This window comes from Emys orbicularis, chromosome 2 (genome assembly GCF_028017835.1).
Source record: "Emys orbicularis isolate rEmyOrb1 chromosome 2, rEmyOrb1.hap1, whole genome shotgun sequence".
In the NCBI taxonomy this organism is placed as follows: domain Eukaryota; kingdom Metazoa; phylum Chordata; order Testudines; family Emydidae; genus Emys; species Emys orbicularis.
The window spans coordinates 136,247,876-136,271,054 of NC_088684.1; the positions used below are offsets into that span (position 1 = coordinate 136,247,876).

The following is a 23,179-nucleotide window of genomic DNA, read 5'->3' on the forward strand; positions in this document are numbered from 1 at the left end:
TCCCATGACAACTTAATTTACGTAAGAGCCTTTAGTGAGGGACCTTGTCAAAGGCTTTCTGGAAATCTAAGTACGCTATGTCCACTGGATCCCCCTTATCCACATGTTTGTTAACCCCTTCAAAGAACTCTAATAGATTAGTAAGACATGATTTCCCTTTACAGAAACCATGTTGACTTTTGCCCAACAATTTATGTTCTTCTATGTGTCTGACAATTTTATTCTTTACTATTGTTTCAACTAATTTGCCCGGTACTGACGTTAGACTTACCGGTCTGTAATTGCTGGGATCACCTCTAGAGCCCTTTTTAAATATTGGCGTTACATTAGCTATCTTCCAGTCATTGGGTACAGAAGCCGATTTAAAGAACAGGTTACAAACCATAGTTAATAGTTCCGCAATTTCACATTTGAGTTCTTTCAGAACTCTTGGGTGAATGTCAGCTGGTCCCGGTGACTTGTTACTATTAAGTTTATCAATTAATTCCAAAACCTCCTATAGTGACACTTAAATCTGTGACAATTCCTCAGATTTGTCACCTACAAAGGACGGCTCAGGTTTGGGAATCTCCCTAACATCCTCAGCCATGAAGACTGAAGCATGTTCCCTCTCAATCTTCTCTTTTCCAGACTAAACAAACCCAATTTTTTCAATCTTCCCTCATAGGTCATGTTTTCTAGACCTTTAATCATTTTTGTCAAGTATCAGAGGGGTAGCCGTGTTAGTCTGAATCTGTAAAAAGCAACAGAGGGTCCTGTGGCACCTTTAAGACTAACAGAAGTATTGGGAGCATAAGCTTTCGTGGGTAAGAACCTCACTTCTTCAGATGCAACTTGCATCTGAAGAAGTGAGGTTCTTACCCACGAAAGCTTATGCTCCCAATACTTCTGTTAGTCTTAAAGGTGCCACAGGACCCTCTGTTGCTTTAATCATTTTTGTTGCTCTTCTCTGGACTTTCTCCATGATTTCAAGTGATGTGAAACTTCAACCAAAGCTGATGATATGATACGATGACGTTTGAATACATCACATTCTGGTACTGTGTGATTGCTGCCAGTTTTGACCTAGCTGCTTGACATTGGGACATGTTATTTCATGCTGTGAAGGCATTTTGACCCAAAGTGGTAATGTTTATGTGTGATCCTGTTGTGCCATGACGTGACGCTGGTTGGGTGGAGTGAGCTGACATTTTAAGACGTCATTATGCTGTGACCTTTCAGCATGCCTCAGACTGATGTGACGTGTTGTTTTGCTGTGCCGCGCTGAGGTGCGATATGTGGCATCCCCACCCTGCATTCCGAGGTGACAGGGTGTCGTTTGGGAACGTCGTGATGTCACGGTGACTTGACAAGGCCTGGCGCGCCGTGACGCCATTCCAAGGCGGCCCCAAACTGTGACGTGCGTGGAGACCCCCCTGAGATGTGGTGGTGCCGTGCTGGCGTGATGTCATGTCTGACATGATGATGTCATTCTGAAGCACCGTGATGTCATGGGGTTACCACACACAGCTTTCGCCTTGCAGCATGATGCTGGCATAAATATTTGGGGGGGGTCCCATGTTGGGGTGGCACTAGCACCCCCACTCCCCAGCAGCCACACAAGGGCGGGTAAAGGCTCCCTCTGCGCCCCCAAGCCCGGCTCCCGCAATGCATTTCGGGAAGAGAACTTTGCCTTGCCGGCCAGTCAGCCACACGGCGCATGCTCGGGAAGGCCTCACAAACGGGCCTGGGGCGGCGGCGCATGCGCTGTGCGGCTGCCCGGCAGTGAGCGGTTGCGGGCCGCGGCTGGGCGAAGCGGGGGGGATAGGCCGCGTTGGGAGCCGGGGGCTCGCGTAGATGTGCTCGCCGGCGGAGGCGCTTCCCGGCCCGGCCCCGGAGGGGGACCTGCCCCCGGAGTGGGAGTCGGACGAGGAGCGTATGGCCTTCCTGTTCTCGGCCTTCAAGCAGAGCCGGGAGGTGAACAGCACCGAGTGGGACAGCAAGATGGGCTTCTGGGCCGAGCTGGTGCTGGGCCGGGGCCGCCGCCGGGGGGCGGTGCGGACCTGCCTGCGGGAGCTGCAGCAGGCGTTCGAGCGCCGCGGCAGCGTCCCGCTGGGGCTGGGCACCGTGCTCCGCCAGCTGCTCAGGTACCCGGCCGGGGCGGGGCGGGGCGGGCCCGGAGGGAGAGCAAGAGGCGGGACACGGGCGGGGGGCAACACACTGGGGGATGCTGGGCACGTGGGGCATTAAGGCAGGGGTCACTGGAGGTGACTGGGGTCAGCAGGTGCAGGTATAGGGGTGGGGTACAGGGAGCAATATGTTGGGGGTCACCAGGTGCAGGGCACAGGGGTGCTGTACTGGGAACAATGTGCTGGGGGTCACCAGATGCAGGTATGGGGTGGAGTACTGGGAGCAATATGTTGGGGGTCACCAGGTGCAGGGCACAGGGGTGCTGTACTGGGAACAATGTGCTGGGGGTCACCAGATGCAGGTATGGGGTGGAGTACTGGGAGCAATATGCAGGGGGTCACCAGATGCAGGGCACAGGGGTGCTGTACTGGGAACAGTATGCTGGGGGTCACTGGAGGTGACTGGGGGTCACCAGGTGCAGGTATAGGGGTGGGGTACTGGGAGCAATATGCTGGGGGTCACTGGAGGTGCAGCGTGTGGGGTGTTTACAGAGGACAGTATACTAAGGGGTTACTGGAGATGCAAGTCATAGGAGTGCACAGGGCATGTGGTAATAGTGAGAGCAATATCCTGGTGGGTTTGGGGTTCAGGGAGGTAAGGGACATGGAGCACTAGGGTGCATGATATGCTGGGGGTCCTTGGGTGCAAGGAAATGCTGGGAGGGATGTGGGGCACCGAGCGGGCAATATGCCAGTGATCACTAGGGTGTGCTGGGCTCAGGAACGTTGGGCAGCATGGGGCATTACGGTGGGAACGTGGTAGGAGTTGTGGAGCACCGTACATAAGGGGGACTGATGGGCATGGATCAGAGGGGGCACTGAGCTGAAAGGGTGATAGCGGTATGCTAGGGTTCACTGGGAAGCTTGGGTGCTGGACACAAATGGGTAGCAGGGAAGGTGCATGAGGCAGAAGGAGTTAGTGGGCATAGGGAGCAATATGCTTAGGGACACTGGGAAGGCTGCTTTGCATGAAAGTGCATGGGGCCATATTGTAGTGGGTGCTGGGAGGCCAATTTGCCAGAGGACTCTGGAGAGGAGGATTAGGTTTGGTGCTGTAGAAGCTGCTTGGGCACTGGAGGCAACCTTTTGCCTTTTCATAGGCCCTATCCAACATAGGGGGCAACAGCACTGAGATTGTTCCCCCTTGAAAATACTTAAGGAACAACCTACATATTTTATGCCAGTCTGAAAATCTTTTATCTACTGGTGTTATAAATAACACACACAATGGTCATGTCTGGAAGAAATCAGAGAAGAAAATGATTTGTGTTTCCAGGTTATGTACTTTATGCATAAAGTTCTGTCAAATGCACAATCACTCTAAGAGCTTCACTGCAGCCAGTTTCCTTTTTTTGTGTCTGTGTGTGTGTGTTTTATTTTCACATTGTAAAATGAAAGAACAACATAGGAAAATATTTGTAAAATCAGCAAAGTTGCAAGAGGATGTGTAGGCAGAGGAAGTTCCTTTAACTACTTTCTATAAATTTGCAGTGTGGAAAATCCCCACACAAATAGGAAAGGAAACTGACTATAGGGAAGATTTTTATAGTAAACCATTGTGTATAAATTCTGTCAAAAGCCCAAAGTAAATAAACTGGAAATACAGTAGTCGTTTTCGAGCATTTTTATATTGTACTGTACATAACATTTTATTTCAAATTGATGTCCAAATAATCCCTCAGTTAGACAATCTTGTGAAATCTACTGGAATTGTGAACCAATTTATATGTTCTGTGCTGGGGAAATGTTACTGCTAAAGATGATTCTCCACAGAGATCTCTACATGCACTGATGATAACATCTGCACAGTGGGGACTGGGTTGCCATGTCCATTTCTAATTCTTGTATGTCTTACTCTCTTCAGACGTGGCAAACTGCAGAGGGAGTCAGACTTCATAGCCAGTGTAGACAGCAGCTGGATCTCATGGGGTGTGGGAATCTTCATTCTGAAGCCCCTGAAATGGACCCTGTCAAGTGTGCTGGGTGACAGTAAAGTGCCTGAGGAGGAGGAAGTGCTGATTTTTGTGGAGCTACTTCAGGTGAGCATTGCACTTTCTGGAGCTTGCCCTGATTACCCATGTTAAAGATTTCCCCACATTAACAGGAAGGGTCAGAGTTGAATAAGAGACCTTCATCTCTACTCATGTACATTCAAAAACCCAAGAGAGGGGAGAGGGGTTGAATGGCTCATAGATGGGACATAGAGCCCTTCCCCTCTACATATATGTTCAGAAATTAACGTAATGGCCGTTAAATGACTTCTGTAAAATGAGTTGATGGGTTTTCAGTTCATTTTCTAGTGAATGACACTGCATCATAACACACAAGCAGAGTTGGCAGTCTCTGCTGTGAGGCCACTCTTCTCTTACATATAAAAAGGGTCTCCTCCAAGTTGAGTTTGAGGTATATATATATTTTTCAGTACAGTATGTGTGGAAGCCTGCAGATTACTGTCTGAGCACCATCTGTTCTGTAGATACATACAAGTGTCAGTGACTGTCCATCCCAGTATCTCTTGTCTTCATTGAATTCACATGCAACTTTAAAATTAAATTGAAACAGTGTTTGTACACTTTCCAATCATGATTATACTTGTGTCTCTAAACCTGTGAAAGGCCCTTGTTTATGGCAACTTTTGAAGTTTAAAAATAGAGCCAGATTTTCAGCTGGTGTAAATCAGTGTTGCCCCATTTGGCTTTAGTGGCATTGCATCTGATTCCTTTAGTTGGCCCTATGTCCTTGAGTTAGCTGAACTAAAAAATAAAAGTTTGAAGTTAAAAAATCAACTTAAAAAAAATCACACATCTTTCTGAACTTTTGTTACCTATTTTTGTTACAAGCAGCAGCTTAAATGATTATAACTCACTGCTATTATAGAGAACTCTTTTCTCTGTTCAACTTGTTTGCATTGTGCACTTGACAGCACTCAGTGTACAGTTGCACTGTTTCCTGGATAGTCAGTGTCCCATATTAGAATGGGGCTTTTATACAGCATCAGGAAATAAACCCTTTTTTTTTTTTTTTTTTTTTTTTAAAGTGACTGTAAAGCCTCAAACATTCACTGTGGGATTCAGGGGCAGATGGAATTCATGACACTGCGTTCGACTTTTTTTTTTTTTTTTTTTAAAGTTGTCTAGATTTCAAGTTTAAGTGTATCTTTCATTTTTGAAAAGGGACATGTATTTTGTGTTACGTGTGAAAAAATGGCTTAACTGATCAAGTTGAAATTTAAAAAAAATGTTTGAATTGGGACAAAGTCGAAAAGGAAACCGTTTGAGAAGCATAGAAAGGGCTATGGAATGGCTTACTCACCATGCAGTGTCTGTTGCTTATTTTGGTATATGCTTTGGCAGAGGAAACAGGAAGCTTGCAGCTCCAGTGCCTCAGGAACTGAGGGAACAAGTGATTCTCCTATATTCCATTAACAACAATGCTGTTTTTAAAGAATTATAAACTTTCCCTTTTTTTAATTTTACAAACAATTCTTTTAATTGAACCTTCATAGTCCACTTTTAGCCCTGGGACTTTTAGAAACTTTACTGTGTAATGTGTGCAATAAATAAAATATACCCCCAGACCTCCTGACTTCCTAAAATACAAAAGTCACCTTTCCCCAAAGTTCTAGACTAAAGCTATGATATCAGGAAACTTATAAGCCTCTGGGAAGAGAATATAGAGAGAATTTGATTGGCAGAGGAGGAGACATAGGAGTGTAAACACATTCGTTTGGAATGGATATGAAAGCTGATAAGGACATGGTGCTTTTTAAAAATGAAACATAAATCCTTAGTATTCCTGTGAGGGTAAGGTGTGTGTTGTTCCGCATTTTACAGCTGGGGGAGAGGTGAAATGACTTGCCTCACTTGGGATTACTATTCCACAGCTTCTGGCTCCCATTCCTGTGCTCATATCTCTACAGATTCACGCTATGTTATGAGTTACGACATGTGAGCTATACATTATGTGTAGATTTGCTGGTAAAATATTCTTGAATTGATGTACATGACTTGTGTGGGCCATGATACAATGCTGTTGTGACTCTTCACCTGTGTGTGAAATCTACATTGGCACAGAGATGTCAGATTGGCACCCACTGCAGTAATAAGAAAGGGATCCCAATGCACACTAACAGTTTTGTTCCTTTCCTTCAGGAAAAGGCAGAGGAAGTGTATCGCCTCTATCAGAATTCTGCACTCTCTTCCCACCCTGTTGTTGTCCTCTCAGAATTGCGCTCACTCTGTGCCAGCATATGTCCGGATGAGAGGACATTCTATCTACTGCTGCTGCAGCTGCAGAAGGAAAAGAGGGTCACGGTCATGGAGCAGAATAGAGAGAAGGTACAGAATGGCAGATGAAATTTAATTTTGATAAATGCAAAGTAATGCACATTGGAAAGCATAATCCCAACTGTATGTATAAAATGATGGGGTCTAAATTAGCTGTTGCCACTCAAGAAGTCATAGCGGATAGTTCTCTGAAGACATCCACTCAATGTGCAGCGGCAGTCAAAAAGCGAACAGAATGCTGGGAATAATTAAAAAAGGGATAGATAATAGGACAGAAAATATCATGTTGCCTCTATATAAATCTATGGTACGATCACATCTTGAATACTGTGTGCAGATGTGGTCGCCCCATCTCAAAAAAGATATATTGGAATTGGAAAAGGTTCAGAAAAGGGCAACAAAAATAATTAGGGGTATGGAACGGCTTCTGTATGAGGAAAGCTTAATAAGACTGGGACTTTTCAGCTTAGAAAAGAGACGGCTAAGGGGAGATAGGATTGAGGTCTATAAAATCATGACTGGTATAGAGAAAGTAGATAAGGAAGTGTTGTTTATTACTTCTCATAACACAAGAACTAGGGGTCACCAAATGAAATTAATAGGCAGCATGTTTAAACAAATAAAAGGAAGTATTTCTTCACGCAATGCACAGTCAACCTGTGGAACTCCTTGCCAGAGGATGTTGTGAAGGCTAAGACCATAACAGGTTTCAAAAAAGAACTAGATAAATTCATGGAAGATAGGTCTGTCAATGGCTATTAGCTAGGAGGGGCAGGAATGGTGTCCCTAGCCTCTGTTTGCCAGAAGCTGGGAATGAGCAACAGAGGATGGATCACTTGGTGATTACCTGTTCTGTTCATTCCCTCTTTGGCACTTGGCACTGTCCACTGTCAGAAGACAGGATACTGGGCTAGATGGACCCTTGGTCTGACCCAATAGGGCCATTCTTATGTTCTTATGTAGAGTGTGTGTGGTCCCATTCCTGTCTTGCATTCTGTTTTGCTGACAGGGCACTAATTTTTATGGCTAAATGCCGGTGTCTTCCATTAGCCGTTCACCTTGTATGTGTACAGGAAGAAATGGCTTTTCCCCATTATCATAAGTTGGTGGTGTGGGGCTGAGGTCTCTGGAGTGTTCACTAAGTGAGGGGTCTAAATTCCACTCCCCAAACAATCTTGTAAATATATAGCGCTGTTCACTCCAAAGAATTCTACACTTTACAAGCTGATAGGCAAGCTATAGACACGGGTTACTTGGTGTTCTTCCAGCAACACTACCCAGTGGTCTAGGACAGGAAGAAAAGGAGAACACTGTAACCAGTTGAAGATGCATAGGGATTTTGGAGTGGTTGAATGTAATCTTTCCCGCTGGAATTTGGCCAGAACACTGGGGTTAATACTGCAGCTCTTGGGCGGTGGGTTGTACCATAGGCTTTCTGATGACCATAAGTGGTTCTGATGTTGGTTTCACATCTAATCTGAATGATGACACCTTCAGCTGTGCAGTGCTCGCTAATATCATGCAGGGGCACTGTTTAGATAGCAGTAATACTTGGTCACTTCACATCTTCAAAGTGTGGCACAAACACTAAGTAACTGGTGCTGAGTCCAAAAGAAGAATGCCCCCATGGAGTTACCCAACACCACTGCAGTTTCTGGGCATTCTTTTGAGGCATCATGGCTGCATACTAACATGGCTCAAATGTGATATTTTACTGGATTATAGGACAAGCTGGCATTGCCCTTTCTTTAGATTCTAGTTTACCAGTGTCCCTTTTAGTATTATGGGCCCAAAGCTGAACAAGGAACTGTGACGGCAGAGTTTACACAGCCTTTTATTTTTTTAAGGAAGAAGTCTTGCTTTCTTGGTGTAGATGTTGTTCTAGAGATTCCGGCTTGTGAGAACACAAATCCTACAGTCTGGCAATTCAGTAATGTGCTGCTCCTCCTTTAGATAGTGAAGTTTGCCCGAGGTCTGCACGCCAAAGTATCTCCAGTGAATGATGTGGACATCGGGGTCTATCAGCTGATGCAGAGTGAGCAGCTGCTATCACAGAAGGTGGAGTCCCTTTCCCAGGAAGCAGAGAGGTATTTGTGTGTCCGTCCGTCCGTGTCCTTGAGCTCTGGGAAGAAACTTTGCTTGTGACCTGGCCCTTAGTGCATGTATAATGTGTTGCTGAGAGACTTTTTTTCCTTGTGACTGTGAAAAGGCAAGAAATGCCTCTTATTTGCCTGTCAGGTGCATGGGGAGCAAAGTATGGCAACCCAGGGTTCTCCACCCATTTTATCCTGTGTTTCCACAGTCAGCCACTTGCCTTATGTTGTCCTTGGATGCACCCCAGAATACTTTGTATCATTTCCTACTAGACATCCTGGAAAGTGGTGGAGTGATTTATGGGGTGCACTGGATCTGAGTGAGCCAGTTGCAAGTGGCTGAACAGTGGTAGAGGGGAAGATGGGGTGGAGAATATCACGGCTGTTTCATGACCCCCTCCTGCTTATAGGCGTGAGCTTCTCCTTGCCCTCTGTCCTTGCAGGTGTAAAGAAGATGCCCGGAGCGCTTGTAGAGCTGGCAAAAAGCAGTTGGTAAGTATACTCTGACCCTGCCTGCTCTGCTTCGGAAGCTGTGGTCTTGGAACTGTGGTACGAGATGGGCAACTTCTGAGTTTCAATGTTGTATGCCAAGACCATTCTGAGACCTGCAAAACCTACTGCTATGGCAGAGGGGCTTGATTCACATGGTGCCACCTCATGCAAACATTCTGGTCTGGAGTAGAATGGTGAGGAGAGCTTGAGGGCATCTCAGTCCTAAAGTCAGCCCATGGCATGTGCTTTGCTGCACTGGAATAGTTGTTTTAAGAAGGGACTTCTTTTGGATGCTGCCTGGTTTCTGATCCAAGTTTGTGTATATGTTCTTAGGCACTGAGATATTTGAAGTCCAAGCGAAGGACAGAGCGGCGGATTGAAGAGCTCCTTTCCAAGCTGGATGCAGTTCAGGGCATCTTGGATCGTATATATGCTTCTCAGACCGATCAGATGGTAGTGTGCTTCTTCCACCTCTCGCTTCATACGTTCGCTTTGCTGCTCAAGTTTGCTTTACCTACCTCTTCAAACTCTGTGTTTGAAGAGCTCCTGCATATGGGTAAGACTCATCCTCTCTACTCCAAGAGATACTGAGGATGGCCTAGGAGTCTTACTGTGATTGCGACAAGGAAATTGGCCTCTGGCTGCATCCTCTCTTTGCCTCTTCATGCTGCTGCCCTACTGAAAACTCTGCTAGGATAGCAGAAGGCAGACACTAGGGCTTCTCTGAAGAAGCAACAGCTTATAGTGTTTCCTTAGTCTAAGGAACACATCCCTAATAGAAGTAACATTTCTTTCTTTTCTGCTTATTAAGGTGTTCAATGCCTACCAGGCTGGAGTAGGAGCTCTGAAACTGTCCATGAAAGATGTCACTGTGGAGAAGGCAGAGAACCTGGTGGATCAGATTCAGGAGGTATTGTGAGATGATGGTGGCATATAAGAACAGATAGGGAAACAGTGGGTGAATGTACTAGGCACATTTCCCAGGTGTTAGACTTGAGGCTTCTGACACTATTTTGCCCTTATGCTCTGTATGTCTCTTGGACTGTATGGTCCATACAACTTTCCTTAAATCAACTTCCATGTTATTCCTTTGTCCTTAAAATACCTGCAACATTAGCACTTTAAGTGTTGGTAGATGCTCTCTGATGTTCTTTTACAGCACTCATCTGTGTAGTGTCTAACTGCAGTCAAAACTACTTGAAGGGCTTTATTGCACAACCATGTACTGTTAATTCTCTTCCAGCTTTGTGACACCCAGGATGAAGTCGTTCAGGCTCTGGCAGGAATGTCGATCAATGGCTTGGGTGAGTTCATCCATTTTGTGGGCTTTCCCTCCTCCTCTCTCCTCCTCCCCTACCCCCCATTCAGGTGCTTGCCAGTGGCTGTTCTCCGAGAATAGGCAGTTGTTCTCATCCCTTCAGAGTCATCTACTCTACTGGTGCCTTGTAGAGGGAGCAAGGGTTTACAGGTAGTCTCCTGGTGTCTGATCACTGATTGCAAGTGACTCAACAGGTAGAATCATAGGACTGGAAGGGACCTCGAGAGGTCATCTAGTCCAGTCCCCTGCACCCATGGCAGGACTTAATATTAGGTAGATGGAGAACTGGGGATGGGAGCCAGCTCGCAATTGGACTCCTCCAAACATACAAGCTCATAGAACTGCTTGCAGTCCTCCAAGGTTGGGGCTGTAAACTACTGAGTAGTTTAGTCTGTTTTTTGGATGGACGCTATTAGCTTTTGTAATGTCTTCCTTTCTTCCTGGTTTATCTTCTACAGCACCTATGTTGCTATCTGTCTCTTCCAAAACACTTCCCCGCCCCCAGACCCTCCATCACACACAGGCTTCAGCAGTGATACCCTCTGACTGAGGTTAGGATGTATCAGCCCCTACTGCCTTTAGCAGACAGAGCCTTGCCACCCCAGTCCTAGGTGTTGAACTTTCTGCCTCTTTTGCCCTGAGGCATGAGGTCCCAGTCTGAGGAAGAAGCATGCAGCGCTGCTCATGGTTTTGGATAATAGGAGAGTTGCAATAGTTCTCTTTCTGGCTTGAAGTAACTTTGGTGGAGGCTGAAACTGGGACATTAGTGCTTGTTCTGAACTTGACTTGTAAAGTCAGTGTTAAGTTTTCTTACCTGAACAGGAATCTATGCAAACCACCAGGTAAAAGATGAGTTGGCAGGAGCTTCTCAGGCTCAGGTTCTCAAGTGTAACGTCCCCTTTGAAAGGGGAATGACATCTGGGCTTAGTGTCCAGCCGTGAGTGAGCAGCTCTTCCAGTGATGTAGGATTGTCCTTGCAGCACTCTCCTGCCACAATGCCTTCCTTGTCCACTGGGATGTTTTGCTTATATGGTCTTCCAGCCCGTTTCCTGTGCTATGAGGATATTGTTTAATTCCTCCAGAGATTGATTTGTTTCTTCCCTAACCTAGCAGAAGTTGACAGTGAGGAACTTGAGAAGGAACTGGATAGTCTCCTCCAGGACTCCACTAAAGAGCCTTTGGACCTGCCTCCTGTTCCCCAGAAGCCTCTACTTCCCAGCATCTCTGATACTGAGCTTGAAGCAGAGTTGGAGAAGGAGGATGGAGGTATGTATCAGCAACAATCTTAGCTGGTGGCCTACTACTGGGATCAAAGACAACCACATATCAAGAGGTGGTGGCTCTCTGTCCACTTGCCAGCGGTCAAATGTCCTGCTCTACAAATTCACCGCTGTGCTGTAAATTAGCACCACCTGGCAGTCTTGGCATAGAGGCTAAGCTTGATATGGGCCAGAAAGCATAGTTCCCTCTAAACCTCTGTCAGTGGGGTTTCAAGGGTTGTCCTATTAGAGGTGGAGGGGTAAGTATGTTCTACCCTTGCCCATGTCTTCCCTATTCTGTGGCTAAATGTCTATAGTCTCCTTGGCTGTGAATCCTGCATTATATTATCACAGAGAGAGGACGCCCTTCTTTGAGCAGACCTACTCCCATTATATGGTGAAACAGAGAGCGCTCCTATTTTAGTAGCTAGTGGAAACTGTTTTCCAGCTAGTTAACTCCTTCCGAAAGCGAAGCACTCTGAAGAACTGGATGGCGCCAGCTGTGTGTGTCGTTGTTGTAAAAGTGCGTTTTGGTCCATTTTATAAATGTTGGCAGGCCCATAGCTAAAACAGTTGATCTGCCAGGTCCCTGAATATGCTGCAGGCCCTCTTAGTGTACTTCTGGGCCCTTCATTGCACCCCCTTCTCTTTTCATGTAGCGGATACAGATGCTTAAATTGGCCGCCAGTCTCAGCTTCACCTAGTAATGATGAGTGACTTAAGGTTAATTTAAACAACAACAAAAAATAGGAATTAACATACTGGATCAAATCAGTAGTCCCTCTAGTCTCGAAAAGTAGTAAATTATCAGAAGCTTCAGAGGAAGGCATGAAATCTCTTGATGATTGAATGACCTGCCCATAGAATTTTCTTCATATCTTCGAGCAGTTAGTAACTGTCCTATGTCCTGAAACGTGGGTTAGTATCCTTTACATCTGAGGACAAACCCTAGGTGGTATGCTATTTAAGTGTCAAGAAACCACTATGGACTTACACGGTATGGGGGGGCTTAGTAACTGTTTGCCTGTGTCTGTCTTCAGGACTTAGGATATGGTTGGTCTTTCTTTAACCCATTCTACTGCTAAACACTCACTTTTCTTCTCTGTTGCTTCTTCATTTGTAGGTTTGGCACAAAAGACTGCTTCTACATATTCTGAACCCAAAAGAGCTCTGGGACTGGGTCTCTAACAGCGTCCTGCTGCTGTAATTTGAGAAGTTGTCTTAAGCTTGCTTAACTAGTGACCATAACTTTAAAAAGTAACTTTTGGAGTGTGGGCTAATGCCCCCCTCTTTACCGGATATCACTTTGCTAAACGACAGGATCTACTGCCATGACAATCCACCCTTTCTGGAACTGATCCTAGCTGGTGTTGCTGTCGTCTCTTTAGTGTCAATATCTACACTGGTCTCAGTTTGACTTGTTATCCCAAGTCACCTATGATGTTCACTCTTGCCAATGAGCTCTGTCTTCCCTGCAGGATTACAATTCCTGAGCTCTCCTACTTCATAACAGTCCTCAGTTTTGCTATGGCTAACGTTGAGGAGAACCTGAAACGCAGTAGGATCACAGCTGCTTGACCTCTGGCTGTTTGTGTGGTTGTGTAAAACGTTTGGCACGTAACATAGGTACAGTTCTTGAAAGTCATCTGTCTGCAGCAAGCTTACACACATGTTGATAATACTATCTATCTTCCCTTGTTTGTATTTGCACGATTGTGGTCAATGAGACCAATAACTGTTTTATTGTATGAGCCTTGTTGCCACTAGGGGGCAGCAATTGCCAGCACAAGATGAAATTTACTCCTCTCTCTGTAATACACTAAAGCCTTGAAAGGAGACCTGCAAAGGGTTTTTAAAATGAAGGTGTTGATTTTTAGGCTGCCTGATTGTAAAGGCCAGCAATGTTTATTAAGTTTCCGCTTGTTTTTTACTTGTAGAAATAACAGATAGCTCAAGTTTAGTCTTCCCTGCCTTTGCTGGAGAACTTGTTGGGAGTCACAGGGTTGGCTAGTGTGAGCTTTTTACACCATCACTGAATGGATGGGGATTTTGTATCCTTTTCCAAAGTGTTCCTTAGACAGTGGCAGTAACAGTAAAACAGAGCATTAAGCAGTCTAACAATCCTCTGTTTTAGTTTGCAGTCTTGAGATGTCATAATTTCGCTAGGGCACCAGTTGTCCTAGAGAAGAACTGAATTTCTAATGTAAAAAGACAAGCAGACGAAATAACCTTTAGGAGCTGCCTTTGTTCATTAGAAAGAAGTGCAATTCCTCTTTGCAGGTCACTTTTACTATGCTTATCTTGTACACAGAAGAGGGTAAGCCTGACCTGTCTTGCTTCCAGTTGCATCTAGCATGGCTGGATTAGCTGCTTTAGGCGAGGCAGGTGCTTCCAACTGTGCTCTTATGTATCCTGGCTCCTGATGGGAGCACCATGTCCTACACATGGAGTGGTGAGTACCAAGTGTGGGCTGACCCAAGGAAAGAAGGCTGTCGGGTGGACTAGCTGAGTATACATTTGTAACTGGTGGTCTCCTTCTGTCCCCACATTTGAGTCAGTGTCTGCTTATTGGGTATTAGCCCTGTGCTGCCTCCTGTACCAATGGCTCTCCATTGCTCAAGCCAGGTGGAGGGCAGTTTGGATGAATAGTAATAAAGGATCATGGAGTAATGAACAGGAGAAGGGGCACTGGACCTACCCCAACTCCAGGAGAGGGGGGAAGAGAACTACCAGTGAAGAGTCTACAGTCTGCTGCATCTGAACACAGCAGCTCCTCTTCTCCTCCCCCGCACAAATACCATTACTGAGTGGAGACCCCTCCTCCTGTGGAGGGTATGGTGCAAGGGGTTGGCAAGTCACATGGGCCGCAAACACAATCATACTAAATAATTTTAATCTCCGTGTTCCTTTCCTTTGTAAAGAGAAAGAGGGGAAACAATTGCTGTTTTTTCTACCTGCTGTGTAATAAAGGGGGAAAAAAACAAAAACGTCCATTGTGCTGCCAGTTTCTCTCTTGCATTATCTCTGACACTGATCACATTATTAATGCTGCTCCCGCGGTGCTTCCAACACCTGTGATGGAAAGATTGTTCGCTAAACATAAATGGGCAGCTGACAGTGGTTTGACTTCAAAAACAGAGTGATGGATAATCCGTGCACCCGGCTGTTGGATGTACCCACAACAGGACCTCTGCTAGTGCTCTGTTCTTAGTCTAAATTAAAACAGGCAGTTGCTTTCAGTGAGAGACAGAGCCCTGCTGGCTTGTGGTTCAGGAGCCTTGGCGCATTCGTGAGCTTAAAAAGCCGTTTGATTGCTCTCTTTGCTCTTCAGGACACGCCATCCTTTCTACATCTCGTTCATTCCCAGAAAGCAGCACGATTGGGTCCCACGCTTTTCCTCTGGTCCATTTTATAAAATGACTAAAATGTTGGGACTTTCACCAAGGACACTATCACACAATCTAATAGACCTCCCTGCTAAACATTTAGAGAATCAAAGTAAACGTTCCTTTCTTCGGCTTCCTTTTGTTATGTCTATGTATGTCCCCTTGGATCACAGTAAACGACCATGCTTGGTTATTGATCTCATTTGGATGCTTACTCAGTCCTGGTCTGAGTCCCTGTTCAGTTATTACCTACTTTATTGGATTAATCTTCATAAGTCATTCTCTCCTACTCTTTGATAATCTATGACTTTCTCTTATTGATTTTAAATTAAAGGTTAACGTTCAGAATAGCAACCGCTGATTCCTGTATTGTCAGCCCTAGAAAGTAACTAGACTCTTTCTTCTCCAAATTCCCAACTTCTCTCCCCACTTTTTGACGATGCCTAGAACTGAATGCTGTATTCTACATTAGTAAGGCAAGGAATTATTGTGTGTCTGCTCCATGCTGTGATACTGGCCCTCTATTGCATAAATTTTGCGGGGGAAGGGGGTTGTTTTGTTCCCATGTTGCATTCTAAGTTACTTGTACACTGCCTGAACCTATAATGGTAGCTGAGACTTTGCTTACAGGCAGTAGTTCTAGATCCTTTCTGTAGGGACTGGAGTAGCAGAGTACCAAACTCCCAGACAGGATAATTCCCTTCTGTGAGAGGCAAGGCATGGCGAAGTTGCTGTATATATCCCCTTTGCAAGCGTGTGTAAAACATGCCAGAGAGACTATTGTTCTGAAGGGCTGGAAGAGGCATTTAAGAGTTAAATCTGAGCAGCTGGTGCGTTACTTGAAGTGGCTTGTAATTTTCATGCTTTGACTCTGAGTGGGAAAGCAATCAAGATGACTGAATGGAAAGAAAGCTTAAAGATGTGGCTGTGAAAAAGAAGGGGGAAAATAGTAGAGGGGTAATTTAGAGAGCACCCTGTTGCTGGGAAGGGAAAGATATTAAATACAAAAGTGCTAAAGAATGACTTGCCACCAAAATAGAATTGTTTCATACCAAAGTGCTTTGCAAAATATATGCACAGTACTCACTTCACCGAAATACAGCTACTTCTGAGATGGATCCGCAGCTGTTTAATGATGCAACCTTACATCAGTTTAGTGTAGGAAGCAAAGGATAGTGCATCCAACAGAAATTGCAGGAAGACTTTCAGATGGGCAGAATGTAATTACCTAAGCTCCAATTTGGTCATGACACCAGGGTTAACAACTTTCTCTTTCAAAAAGGATCAGAGGAATTACAATGAACATTAGTTCTGCAGTCTGTCTGAGATACAGAACCGTGGTTTTATGTCTTAGGCAAAAGGCTGTTCCATAGCACCATGCGGAAGCATTGGGTCAGAACTAATTAAAAGGAAGGACGATAACAGGGTTCAAAAAAGAACTAGATACGTTCATGGAGGATAGGTCCCTCAATGGCCATTAGCCAGGATGGGCAGGGATGGTGTCCCTAGCCTCTGTTTGCCAGAAGCTGAGAATGGGCGACAGGGGATGGATCACTTGATGATTACCTGTTCTGTTCATTCCCTCTGGGGCACCTGGCATTGGCCACTGTCGGAAGACAGGCTACTGGGCTAGATGGACCTTTGGTCTGACCCAGTGTGGCCACTCTTATGAAGAATGCCCCCTTCTCCATGAAAGAATCATCAGCCCCACCTCCTGCAGTGCCTAGGTTTTCCTGGAATGCTTCCCATGCAAGGACTGTCCTGTGTAGCTTGTGAGATATGACCATGTCCTGGCTTGCAGTAATCTTGCTTATAGGCATCTTGTGGCACTGATTCTGACCTAAGTAAGGGACAGAATGCAACTTTGGGCTGAGACTTATGACTGTGTAACACTAGGTGACTGACTTCCAGGAGCAAGCGCGTGCCTACCATATGTCCAACAATGAGAAGAACTTTTGAAATCCATGTGCTGTGCATAGAGGGCGTCGAGATGAATGCCCTTTCAGATCCAACATGGCAAAAATGACCTGCAGTGGCAAAAGGTGCCTATGCATAGAATGGCGCTTCGGGCGAATGCTCAGCATCATGAGAAGCTGCAGCAGTGGCTAACATCCCCAATTTCATGCATGTAGTGCATCAGCTTGAATCCTAGAAGTGCTTTCCTGTGTTTGTATGTCCTTGGCCAGAAGTTGAAGGTCTCTTGTTGCTTATATTACCCACTCTACCTTCTGTTTTGAAATGCTTTTGTCCATTTTCATATCGCCATTGATTGGCAAAGTAAAAGGTCTGACAATTTCAAAGGCACTTGTAAAAGTTTTAAAGAGCAAACACGCCTTCTTGGCATAAATAGTTGGCAGGAACCTGCTGGAAGGTGATGGAACTTAATGAGACAAATGAAGCTCTTGCAAGCTGTTACTGTAATGTATTTAGCTAGTTTCTTTAAAGAGCTCATGCGGGGGGGGGGGGGGGGGAAGGATGCTGTGTCGTGAAATTGATTAAAGAAGAAAAATATTTGCTTCATGATGAAAACAGAATCACTTTCTTGGCTAAATCGGAGAGAGGGTGTGTCACCTATGAACATCCTTGAAGACAGCAGCTGAAAGTAGTTCTGGGGTAGTGTCTGTTCAGATTAAAACCTGAGATTATACAATGCATGGGTCGGGGTAAAGCTAATGAAGCCATAGGCTTGGGTTGTTTCAATATGACTGACTGCTGCTTCATTTAGAAATGGTGCACCATACAGGGAAGGGTTAAGGTCACTGCACTGTGTTGTATTACAGCAAACAGCTGGGTAATTAGTGAGTTTAGTGCTGAGTGGGGCTGATTTTTTGGGAGAATTTGTCTCCCAAGAAGGGTTTTGCTGCTTGTTTCTTGGCAAGTTTGCCAGTGAAGAGTTTCTCCAAAGCAGGTTAATGTTGAGAGGCTTCTTGAGAGCTGTTTCCCCAAGAAATTTAGCCCCAGAGAAATCCCTCAGGAGCCAAGGTCAGTGCTCTTTTGAGTTTCTTTGGGGACAGACTGTGTGATTCAGTGCAGAGAGAATCCTAGGGAGAGACGTGTGGCCCAGAGGTAAAATGCCTATAAAGGGATGAAGATTTTTTAGGGTGGTACCTAGTTTTCCCTGAATAATTCAGTGGTTCCTAATTCCTAAGATCTAAACCATTCACCTTCTCCTTCAAAGAAATCTCCAGCCTCTTGGGCCAAAGTGACCCTTGGTATAACTCCGTTGAAGTCAGTGGAGTTGCAGGGGTGGTGGAAATGGCCCATGAACTTGAAGACTAAACTGCATGTGAATGGGTCAATCCTGATTCCTAATAAATGAGTGTTGCTGGGCTAATGCACAGGGGAGAGCAGTCCCCTTTGCCTGGGATGGTGGCCCTCAGGGATGGGAAAGGTGAATGGTGTTAATGATGGAGCTGTCTGTAAATGGTTAGTGGCAGTTGCTTCCAAGTCTGCACTGCCACAGCCCCCCTTCCCTCCCCCTGGGCTTTGTGATGTGGGGGATCTCTCTTCTCCTGGTCTAAGCCCAAGGGAGTTCAGCCCTGCATTTACTCAGTGGCACTGTAGATAGGATAATAAACTGCAATCCCTGAACTCTCCTCAGCGACTGCCCCAGCACCACAAGGGGAGGAATAGTGACAGCTGGTCACTGCATCTCCTCCACAGAAGGAATGACCCATAGACTCAAGGGTCAGATTTCCTTGCACTGACCACTGGCTATACAACGACCTGTTAACCAGTCTGGAATAGGGGCTGGCATTTAGATTTCATACTAACATGAAAAGGTTCTTTGCTTTCTGTATACCATTCCGTGGGCCTAGACAGTTGGAGTTTTAGTGCACCCCCTGCCCCAATTTAAGGATTGCACTAATAAAGAAAACCCTGAGTTGGGAACAGAAGCGTGTTTATCTCGCTTTATTAAAATTGGACAAATTGAGTCATGGTACAAAAGTCCTCATCAAATCAATATCCTACACTTATTATTCTTTACTTTAGGCCCCCTTCAAATAAAGTTGTGTACAGCCCTGCCCTCACTCCATGATCGGAGGAAGAGGACTCTGGAGAGATTATACTGCAATAGCATGGAACTCATTATACAGCGCTTTTCATCTATAGAGCTTGAAACATTTTACAAAGGAAGGCAAGTGTCATTATCCGCTATTTACAGATGGGAAAACTGATGCACAGAGAGGGGAAATGACTTGCCTAATGTCACACAGCAAACCAGTGGGAACAGAACCTAGGTCTCCTGGCCCAGTATCCTATTCACTAGACCATGCGGTCTCCTACTGGGAGGTTCAAAATGACTTGGATTCCCACATATTGAACTCCCAAACTATCAATAAATGTCATCTAAGCCTCCAAAAGCTTCTCAACCCTCTCTGATTGCTCATCATCTCATCCCTCGCCCCACCCCGTCCCTGTTGCCTGTTTCCCTACCTTCCCTAAATCCAACCCCTTCCCCAATCTCAGCAAAAAAGTCCAAACCCCATGCCCCCAATATCTCAGGACTAAAAGGGCAGATTGGTAAGGGCAGAAGGCCAGAGATTGATGAGTAGGGGCTCCGTGCATGGAGAAGAAGGGGATCTCACCTGTGTAAAATCTGGAGCAAATCAGCAAGAGAGGAAAGAACAGCGGCAGCAGAGCAGCTGGGTGTCTGAGCTGAGAAGCAGAGAGCATCTAGCAGCAACAGCAGAGAGTGATCCCCAAACTCCCCCTCGCACCTGACCCAGCAGCCAAGTACAAGCCTGGCCAGTACAAAAGAGATTGAGAGGGATTCTACAAGCAATGGATTTGCAACAGCTGATGAGCCCCCTGCGAGAGGAGAGGGAGGGAAGATTGCAGTCGAGCCCACCCACCCCACACGAGAGCAGGAGGTGAGCACTGGCTCTTTGTGAGCGGCAGGCTGCATAAGAAGAAAAGTGGTGGTGGGAAAATGCCAGGCTGCCTGCAGGAGACTTGGAAAGGAGCGAAAGGTTGGAGCACTTATGACCGGGGATCTAGCTGCGCTTGTAAGAGTTCAAGAGCTGGAAGGGTCGCAGTTTGTGCTTCTGAGATGCAAGAGGAGGAATAAAGAGGAGGCGGTTTGTGTGCCGATGGGGACGTAGCACCAATGAGATCTCTGGGGACAGCAGGACAAAGGGAACTCATGGATGGGCTTTACCTGCTAGGAGCGGGAGATGGGCTGGAGATGATCAATGACACCCTCAGCAGGAAGAGTTGGGTGGAGGACGACAACTCGGAGCTGTCCCTGCGGGTGGTGATGGCTGCCCTGCTCTTCCTCCTCATCCTCTCCACCTTGCTGGGCAATACCCTGGTGTGCGTGGCTGTGATCAAGTTCCGGCACCTGCGCTCCAAGGTCACCAACTTCTTCGTCATCTCGCTGGCCGTCTCCGACCTGTTCGTGGCCGTGCTGGTGATGCCGTGGAAGGCAGTCGCTGAGGTGGCTGGCTTCTGGCCTTTTGGGGGCTTCTGTGATGTCTGGGTGGCCTTTGACATCATGTGCTCCACAGCCTCCATCCTCAACCTGTGCATTATCAGTGTGGACCGGTACTGGGCCATCTCTAGCCCCTTCCGCTACGAGAGGAAGATGACCCAGCGGGTGGCTTTCATCATGATTGGGGTGGCTTGGCTGCTGTCCATCTTGATCTCCTTCATCCCTGTGCAGCTGAGGTGGCACAAGGCCAATGAGCTCCTGGCTCAGCAGGAGCCAGGCTCCAACTTCACACAGGGCTCAGAGGAGAACTGCGACTCCAGCCTCAACAGGACCTATGCTATCTCCTCATCCCTCATCAGCTTCTACATCCCCGTCGCCATCATGATCGTCACATACACCAGGATCTTCCGCATCGCTCAGCGGCAGATCCGCAGGATCTCCTCTCTGGAGAGAGCCGTGGAGCATGCCCAGAACTGCCACAGCAATGACTGCCCCCACGAGGCCTCCCTGAAGAACTCTTTCAAAAAGGAGACCAAAGTCCTCAAGACCCTCTCCATCATCATGGGCGTCTTTGTCTTCTGCTGGCTGCCCTTCTTTGTGCTCAACTGCATGGTGCCCTTCTGCGACCTTGACCTGCATGATCCTGGGGAGTTGCCCTGTGTCAGCGAGACAGTCTTCAACATCTTTGTCTGGTTTGGCTGGGCCAACTCCTCTCTCAACCCCATCATCTACGCCTTCAATGCTGACTTCAGGAGGGCCTTTGCCACCATCCTGGGCTGCAGCCGCTTCTGCCCCAGCAACGCAGTGGAGACGGTGAATTTCAGCAACGAGCTGGTCTCCTACCACCATGACACCACCTACCAGAAGGATGTAGTGACCCTCAGCTACCCGCACCTTCTCCCCCATGCCACCCTGCAGGGAGAAGACAATGAGCTGACTTTTGACAAAGTGTCCCAGATCTCCCAGACCTCCCACAACAACCATGCCGACGCCGTCTTGCCAGCCGTGGTCCACGTGGAGTGCGAGATGGATATATCACTGGAGAAGATCACTCCCTTCACCTCCAGTGTGCTGGATTGAAAGGGGATCAGGAGAGGGAGTGGGGGCGGGGAGAAGGGATATGACGGAGAGAGGTCTGCAGCAATCGCCCAGTTTCTGGGGAGTGTGCATACAGGGGAGGGATGGGGAGAGGAATTGCTACCCCTCTGGCTGGGAAGGAGTTTGTATGTATGTATGTATTAGCAAATATGTTGGTGTCTTCCTTTGTTTCTCTGATATACTCAGAAAAGTGACTTTCTAGGGGACTGGATGGCTCAGGGAATGGCACTTTTCACTTCAAGTCCATGGGTTCGAACCCAGGGCCAACCCAGGTTGGTAGTGAATGGAAGTGGTTGTCGTCTGTTGGGTGCCTTATGTCAAATGAGTTTGGTGGGTCTCAGTGTAGTTCCTAGGAAAAAAGAAAAATCCCTTGTCATAGTTGTCAGTAGCTTCCTCTGGGAAACCATGGACTTGAACAGGCCCCTGAGACAGAGGGGAAGTGAGGGAGTTTAGGAGGGGAAGTGAGGGAGTTTGCCCTACTGCTGCTTCTCCCAGTCCTGTGGCGAAACAAATGCTTTCAGTCTCCCGGGCTACTAATGTGACACAGAAATTGCAACAAACCAGAGGGACTGCTGCCTGCATGATTGTTCATTAGAGCAGGCCGGGCTGGGTAATACTATCAGCTCCATGGGTGTGACAGCCCTACCTATCCTGTCAGCCTTTAGCTGTGGAGACCAACTTCTCTTGTGAAGCCGCCTGTGTAGGGGAGATAGAATTGCTTTACAAGCCACCTTGATCCTGGCCTTTTTCCCAGCCCCCTCGCTCACATCTGTGTGCTTGTGCTACAGGCAGCCATCCCCTGAGACTAGCAAACAACAGGGAACAGGCAGCTTGGACACCTGGGTTCTGTTCCTGGCTTTGGGAGGAGAAGATGGTCTAGAGTTTAGGGCAGGTAACCCAGGAGTCCTGACTCCCAGCTCGAGGGGGAGTGTTTAGAACAAGGTTCTGGGTATTAGGAAGTTGGGATGCTAAGGCAGAAAGGTATTGTTGTTGCCATGTTCTCCTGCCCCTCTTTGGGAAGTTGAGTAAATAGGCACCAGTTCAGCTGTGAGGAGGTGTCTCTCTCCTTCATCGCTCTGGCTCAGGCAGATTATCTTCCAGGCCAATACAAATACATGGCCCATTGGATTGGAGCTTTCAGGCTGCACTAGGCTGCAGTAATGGGCCCAAAGGCTGTAGTGCTTTGGCTCATTGCTGTCGGATGCTGTGTGCTAAGGGTTTGGACCTGCATTTGGGGCAGAACCACAGGTTCTGAACTGGTGCTGAACATGCTTCGGTCCTTTCTTCACTTGCACTTATGCCGTGTTCAGTTCCACTGCACCTGTTGCTTATCGCTGTTGTCAGCCAAGGGGGCATTTTCTGTGGCAGCGGAGGTTACTGACTCCAGTCTGAGTCCTTTGTGTGCAGGGAGTGGAGGAAAGTGTCAGACCCCCGGTTTTAGGGGGAAGAGGTTGTTCCTCTGCTTCCCCCTATTCTCCATCAGTCACACTCGCTCTAGTCTTTCTTCTCCATTTTCCCTGCAGTCTCTCAACTTCACAGTCTTTCCAACCCCCCCTCCCCCCACCTCTCCCCGTTACATTAGATCCCGGTGCACTGTCTCATTTCAATAACAATAGCCTTCTGAGAATCTCTTTCCTCACTCACC

General features: G+C 46.8%; 2 protein-coding genes across 2 annotated transcripts; both read left to right on the forward strand.

Moving 5' to 3' along the window:
• The first annotated feature begins 1,836 nt into the window (after nt 1-1,836).
• Nucleotides 1,837-14,603, forward strand: CHMP7 (charged multivesicular body protein 7). The gene is made up of 10 exons (XM_065398994.1): nt 1,837-2,126; nt 4,033-4,207; nt 6,320-6,505; nt 8,408-8,541; nt 8,991-9,039; nt 9,373-9,492; nt 9,851-9,949; nt 10,283-10,343; nt 11,471-11,623; nt 12,740-14,603. The coding sequence occupies exons 1-10, from the start codon at nt 1,837-1,839 to the stop codon at nt 12,802-12,804; spliced, it is 1,332 nt and encodes a 443-aa protein (XP_065255066.1). The 3' UTR covers nt 12,805-14,603.
• Nucleotides 14,604-20,112: 5,509 nt separating this feature from the next.
• LOC135874700 (D(1) dopamine receptor-like) lies at nt 20,113-21,516 on the forward strand. The gene has a single exon (XM_065399611.1). It carries the CDS (start codon nt 20,113-20,115, stop codon nt 21,514-21,516), a length of 1,404 nt encoding a protein of 467 aa, XP_065255683.1.
• Nucleotides 21,517-23,179: the final 1,663 nt, after the last annotated feature.

Bases quoted from the DNA above. Each gene is read 5' to 3' on its own strand.
- LOC135874700 (XM_065399611.1), top strand. From the start codon at position 20,113: ATGAGATCTCTGGGGACAGCAGGACAAAGGGAACTCATGGATGGGCTT.
- CHMP7 (XM_065398994.1), top strand. From the start codon at position 1,837: ATGTGCTCGCCGGCGGAGGCGCTTCCCGGCCCGGCCCCGGAGGGGGAC. The intron at 2,127-4,032 runs GTACCCGGCCGG...TACTCTCTTCAG, and splicing joins GTGCTCCGCCAGCTGCTCAG to ACGTGGCAAACTGCAGAGGG. The intron at 6,506-8,407 runs GTACAGAATGGC...CTCCTCCTTTAG, and splicing joins TGGAGCAGAATAGAGAGAAG to ATAGTGAAGTTTGCCCGAGG.